General features: G+C 46.7%; 1 protein-coding gene across 1 annotated transcript; it reads left to right on the plus strand.

Annotated features, from left to right (window-relative positions):
- The first annotated feature begins 973 nt into the window (after positions 1-973).
- On the plus strand, positions 974-5,862 carry LOC309376957 (uncharacterized protein C1orf50 homolog). Its single transcript, XM_081923916.1, has 4 exons — positions 974-1,166; positions 2,311-2,397; positions 3,255-3,386; positions 4,583-5,862. Exons 1-4 carry the CDS (start codon positions 1,002-1,004, stop codon positions 4,766-4,768), a joined length of 570 nt encoding a protein of 189 aa, XP_081780042.1. The 5' UTR covers positions 974-1,001; the 3' UTR covers positions 4,769-5,862.
- Positions 5,863-6,956: the final 1,094 nt, after the last annotated feature.

The raw sequence follows: 6,956 nt of genomic DNA on the forward strand, positions 1-6,956 counted from the left end.
AGGCTGGCCACGCCCACCCCGACGGGGAAGAGGCCCCGCCCCCGGTGGCAAATAGCCCCGCCCCTCTCCCGGAGGCCCCTCCCAGTTTTGTGCATAACCACGCCGAATTTTTTTATGGGTGCTCTTTATTTTTAATGCTCGGTTTAAATTGTGTGTGTGTGTGTGTTCTACTCTACTGCAATCCTTATTTAGTTATTTTTATTTGTTCATTGCAAATCTTGATGCGCTGCTTTGAACCTCGAAGTGGTCTATAAAAAAAGAAGACTCAAGAAATAAAAAAGAAACTTCCAGAAGCAGTTGTTTAAAACATTCAAGATTCAACCATCAAAAGCTAAAAATCAAAACACACGTCCGTGTTCTGTTGGATGGAATTGACTAAACAAAAATGTTCTTGGCAGGTGCAATGCTAAGTCCACTTACATGCGAGTAAATCCCCTTGAATTCAGTAGCCTGCTTCTGAGTAGACACGGGTAGGGCTGCACAGCTACACCGAAGGCAGTGAGATTTTTTTCCGATTGCACTTCTTAAATGTCACAAGCGAAACAAGACCAGGATCAGAAAAAGGAGAGACTTTCTCTCCCTTGGCACTTTCCGCCCTGACTTTGTTAAGTCACAGCTAACCTTAAAACTTTGGATTTCCCCTTGGGGGAAAAGAGTGGGGGAAGGTTCGGCTGATACCCGCAATACCACTTCAGAAGCCTAGGGTAGTCTATAAATTTTAGCAAGTCTATGCACCGCTCCCAGAAGCTCCGCCCATTTCCTGCCTTCTTTCTCAAGAGGGGCTCTGAGTGGCCACGCCTACAAAAGGGAACCGCGCCTCAAATCTCCTGAGGCTCCGCCCCTCCGCGACTCGTACGTCCACCCCGTTCGTGGCCTCCCTATTGGCGGAAAGGCTGGCTCCGCCTACTCCGTTCTGTCCCCTGGGTGCCCCGCCTTCTTTCTGACGTAAGGCGATCGGAGGCCAATGGGAGGTCGAAGGGGAGGGGCTTGTGCCACGAGGAATGGCGGCCAGGGCGGAAGCGGAGTCCGAAGCCGGTGTCGCTGCTGAGTCTCCGGCCGCCTTGTCTCAGGGGGCGGCGTTGGTGGAGTCCAACTTCCAGCTGGCGCCGTCTGCGCGGAAGGCTCGGCCTTCGGATTTGGTGGCTCTAGCAGAGCAGGTGCAGAAGGTGAGCGAGGAGGGTGCCTCTGAGAGCGTGCAGAGCGCCTGTGTTTGATGAGCCTCCGGGCACGTGCAGAATGGGTGTTTTTTTGTTTATTAATGCCTGATTGAATGTTCGGTGGTTGTTCCGGGGGCCTTGGCAATGGTGGCCTCTGGATGACAGCTAGAGTGAGCATGTCAGCGTGTCCCCCAAACTGCATTTGCCGGTTCCGTGTAGTGTTTAGAATGCCGGACTTGGACCTAGGACATCGGGGTTAATAATAATAATAATAATAATAATAATAATAATAATAATAATAATAATAATAATAATAATAATAATAATAATAAATTTATACCCCGTCCATCTGGCTGGGTTTCCCCAGCCAATCTGGGTGGCTTCCAACAAAACACTAAAATACAATAATCTATTCAATATTAAAAGCTTCCCTAAACAGGGCTGCCTTCAGATGTCTTCTAAAAGTTTGGTAGTTATTTTTCTCTTTGACATCTGGTGGGAGGGCGTTCCACAGGGCGGGAGCCACTACCAAGAAGGCCCTGTGCCTGGTTCCCTGTAACTTGGCTTCTTGCAGCGAGTGAACCGCCAGAAGGCTCTCTGCGCTGGACCTCAGGCAGAACGATGGAGGTGGAGACGCTCCTTCAGGTATACTGAACGTATACAGGTATACTTCACATCCCCATTAGGCCACAAAGCTCTCACAGGGTGACCTTAGGGCAGTCATTGCCTCTCAGCTTAACCCACCTCACAAGGCTGTTGTGGGGATTAAACTAGGAGGGGGAGAACCATGTACTCTGCCTTCAACTCTGTAGAGAACAAAACACAAGATATAAACACAATAATTAATAAATAAATAAATAAATAGGGTCATTACTGCTACTCACATATGTCAAAATGTTTGAGCACACTAATGTTGGTTACACCCCTGAGTACACACCTTGAAATTAATGGACATGCCTTCACTTATTTCCATCAATTTCAATGGGCCTTCACTGATTAAAAATGCATTATTATTGTTCATTTATGAATGCCCTTCCGCGCAAATGTCTCAAAGTGCTGTACAAAAACCACCCTTGAACTTTTGTTGCTTATATGGAGACCCAGATTTCCAGTCTTCTTTAAAAAATATTCCTGTTTCCGTTCTTTTCTACAGGCCGATGATTTCACCCGAGCAAATGCCTGCAACAGACTGACCGTCATAGCAGAACAAATCCGGTACTTGCAGGAACAAGCCAGAAAGGTAAATGTGGGGAAGGGAAGAACTCCATTATAAAAGGCTTGCAAAGTTCTAAAATAACGCATCCTAGAGAGGTTTTTTTCTCTACCTCCCTGTTTTATCCTCACAGCAACCTCATCTCCAACCACTACAGCACACTAGCCAATTGGCTGATTTGCTGGCGCCTTCAAAGCCATATGAAAAGAGGTCCACAAGATCTCTGCAGGCAAAAAAACTCCCCTGAACTGATTGCCTGGGTGATGGGCCCTTAAGGGGGAACAAAGGAAAAGAACTCTGTGTGAGATTGCAGATGGGTGGGCCCCCTTCCCCAGCACAGGCTAGTTAGAAGGACAAAGCCAGAGTTTAGAGTTGAAAGTTTCAGTGATGTGATTTGGGAGGAAAGCAGCAAGCTTGAGAGAAAGAGCAATATTTCATAGAATCAAAGAACTGTAGAGTTGGAAGGGACTTTGAAGAGTAGGATATGCTGGGATCAGTGTACTTGGAGAAGGCTGCTTTAGGGGTTGGCCAACATGCTTGTCATAGCATAGTGCAGGGTTCTTCAGGCTTGCACCCCAGATGTTTGTGGGCTCCCAGTTCACAATCATCCCCAGCCAGTTTTCAGGGGTGATGGGAGCTGTGGTCCAACACCAGCTAAGGACCCAAGCCTGAAGGACACTGGCCTACTTGTAGAGAGCATCTGTTTTTGCATGCCAATTTTCAGTGATTTGGTGCTCCATCAGGAATATGCAGGTGTCCCATATGGGGATCAAACCTGTAACCTTGGCGTTATCAGCGCCACATTCTAGCCAACTGTTTGTATCCAAGACTCTTGTGGGGTGTTAATGCGCTCTCTCGCTCTCTCGCTCTCTCTGGTGTTCTAGGTTTTGGAAGAGGCTAACAGAGATGCTGATCTGCACCACGTTGCCTGCAACTTTGTGAAAAAGCCAGGCAATGTCTATTACCTGTACAGGCGGGAGAGTGGCCAGCGCTACTTCTCCATGCTTTCTCCTAAGGTACTGACCCCTTCTTTTAAAAGGGTTTTGAGTTTAGAGAAAAGGCAACTAAGAGGTAACATTATAGAGGCTTATAAAAATAATGCCTGATGTGGAGAAAATGAACAGAGGAAAGCTTCCCCCCCACACCCATAAGACTAGAACTGATGAAAATCCAATGAAGCTAAGTGCTGGAATACAGATAAACTACTTATTCAGAATGAGTCTATAGCTAATCTATGGAACTCATTTCCACAGGAGGCAGCAATGGCCATCTGCTTTGATCACTTTAAACATGGGTTAGACAAATTCATGGACGGCAGTAGTTACTAACCCTGATGACTATGTTCTATTTTCACTGTTGGAGACAGTATGCTTCTGAGTGCCATTTGCTGGAAACTGCAGGAGGGGAGGGTTGCAATTGCACCCAGCTCACGCTTATGTGCTTCATAAGAGACATTTGCTTGGCCACTGTGAGAACAGGGTGCTGGATTAGATGGACCATTGGCCTGACTCTCTTTATGGATTGTGTTGGAATAAGAAAAAAAGTATCTTGTTTGTATTGTACTAGCAAAATACTTAGCATCACTTTGTGGCAAGGAAGATCTGTCTGCTTACAGAACGTCCCAATTCCAGCCCCTGGCTTCTCCAGGTGATGGAGAAAGGCTTCTTGCCTGAGGCTCTGGAGATCATGGCCTGTAGCCCTCTAGGTTTTCCTGTACTTTTGCTTCCATCATCCCTGACCACTGGGCATGGTGGCTTAGGGCTGGTGGGATTTGGAAGTCCAGCAATGTCTGCAGGAACTCAGGTTCCCAATCCCAGCTGGAGACCTTAGACCCCGGAGAACTGCTATCATTCAGAGTAGGATATGCTGGGACCAGTGTACTTGGAGAAGGCTGTTTTAGGGGTCGGCCAACATGCTTGTCATAGCATAGTGCAGGGTTCTTCAGGCTTGCACCCCAGATGTTTGTGGGCTCCCATTTCCCAACCATCCCCAGCCAGGTCAGCCAGTGTTCAGGGGTGATGGGAGCTGTGGTCCAACAAGAAGCTAAGGACCCAAGCCTGAAGGACACTGGCCTAGCAGTAGAGAGCATCGGTTGTGCATGCCGATTTTGCGTGATTTGGTGTAACATGGTGTAGACACTTTCTGCTGGCATTCTGGGGACTTGATAAGTGTTTCTTTCCTTCTCTCTTTCTCCCCCCCCCCACTTTCATAGGAATGGGGGGCCAGCTGCCCAAGCGAGTTCCTTGGTGCCTACAAACTGCAGCACGACATGTCCTGGACTCCTTCGGATGACATCGAGAAGCGCGACGCTGAGCTCAATGTTCTCGAGAAGCTGCTAAACCAGCAAGCGGCGCTACCCCCTTGCAGCGAGCCCAACTTCCGAGGCCTTACTATGTAATGGTGGACCTAGACCAACTCCTCCTCCTTCCACACACTTTGGACCATAACTCCCATCAGTTCCAGCGTTGCTATTGTGTTTTTTTTTTGGACTGCAACTCCCATCAGTCCCAGCCAGTTCTACTTTCTGGTGCTGATGGAAGTTGTAGTCCAATATATCTGCAGTGCCCCAGGTTAAAGGAGCACATGGAAGGCTGTAGCTGCATACCAGGTCAATCTTACTGCTGAACAAGGAGGCTCCACCCCAATATCATCATGACTAATTAAAACAAAACCAAGAAACCACACAAGAATTATCCTGCTATATCGGGGATGGACAGAAGACAGATCAGGATCTGCTGGGAGATCTGCAATAGCTCAAGAGGTTCTGACTCCTTAATTTATTTACGGTGCATCCAAATAAGCTATCCTCTGAACAGATCTGATGAAATTAATAGTAAATTTATATGCCAGTATTATCAAGAGAACTCTTGGGTTGTATCCAACTAAATCCTATTCAGAGCTTTGTTCATCTTCTTCCGTGGGTCTGCTCTGAGTAGGACTAGCATTGGCTATAACTCTATGACTCCAAGGTCTTTTTCCTAGTCAGTTGCTTCTAGTTTGGACCCTGTCAGGGTCTGACTTTAGAGGCGATGATCTGAACTGGAGGGCAATCTTGCAGCACAGGGTTAAAACGGGAGAATTCATTCCCATGGGAGGCAGTGATAAGTCACAACTTGGATGGCTTTAAAAGAGGATTGGACAAATTCATGGAGGGAGAAGGCTATTGGTCGCAACTACCTATGATTGCTATGCTCTGCTGCCACAACTGGAGGCAGCAATACTAGTTGCTGAAAACCGCAGGAGAGGAGAGTGCACCTATTCTCAATTCTGGAATCTGGGTGGTACCTGTGAGGACAGGACTCTGGACTAGCTGGGACATTGGTCTGATCCAGCAAGGCTGTTAGCTCTATACATAAGGCTGCTGTAGTGGGTGATTCTTCCTACAGAACATTTGGCTGTTGTTCAAAGAGAGAACACAATTATGTTGTTCTTTTTGAACTAAGTTGATGCTTGGTGTTTTTTCCTCAATTAAAAACAAATGCTTGCAAAAGAGGACCGACTCCAGCACATGCATTAGGAAGTGGGTTTTTGACTCCTCCCTGCAACTTGCCTACAAAGGATATGCAACTCTTTCTCCGGAAGAGTGCTGGTACTTGCCAGGCAGAGCTGCCCCGAAGCTGAGCGACTGACTTGGGTTTCTTTTCTATCACACACCTTAGTCATAAAAGTGTCCTGTGGTTAGGAGGCTTGACTCCCAATGCGGATATGATGTTTTACCATTGCGAATATTACAGCAAGGTAGAGAGCCTCGGGCCTGGGGGCCAAATGTGCCCCCTTCAGGACTCCCAAGGCCCCACCCCTGCTTCACAACTTCTTTGCCAAGCTGGAATGTGTCCTTAAAGTGTGCTTACTTGTATTGAAAGGCAGATGCGTATGTGTGTGTGTTTGTAAGTGAATGCAGAAGCCTTTTGTGGATGAGACGCAGAAACTCAATAATAATAATAATAAATTTAATATTTATACCCCACCCATCTGGCAGGATTTCTCCAGCCACTCTGGACAGCTTCCAACAAAACACTAAAATACAATAACCTATTAAATATTAAAAGCTTCCCTAAACAGGGCTGCCTTCAGATGTCTTCTAAAAGTTTGGTAGTTATTTTTCTCTTTGACATCTGGTGGGAGGGCATTCCACAGGGTGGGTGCCACCAGGGAGAAGGCTTTCTGCCTGGTTCCCTGTAACTTGGCTAATAATAATAATTTACCCCTCCTGCTCTGCACGCCACTGGCCTACTGCCTCCCTCAAACTGAAAATGATTCCCCACTTCTGTCTTAAGGTACTGGGGAGCGAATCATAGCGGCAGCAGTTCTAAAGCTTGCATGCTGGGAACTAAGTCTCATAGACCCAGTGCTGTTTCTTAATGAATTAGAAAAGGAGATGTTGGCACTCATATCTTGATAAAATTGCTGAGGGTGGCTGCAAAAAATGGCTGCCAAGGGCAGCAAAGTTAAAAAAAGAGGTGACAGGACTCCATACCAGTGAATACAGTCATAAAAAGCATTGCAAAGAGTTAAATTTTTTAAATGTTATCAATAAAAATGGACACATATTGATCAACTGAGATTTGACAACAATGATAATGCAG

This window comes from Podarcis melisellensis, assembly GCF_964234715.1.
Source record: "Podarcis melisellensis genome assembly, chromosome: 8".
Lineage (NCBI taxonomy): Eukaryota > Metazoa > Chordata > Lepidosauria > Squamata > Lacertidae > Podarcis > Podarcis melisellensis.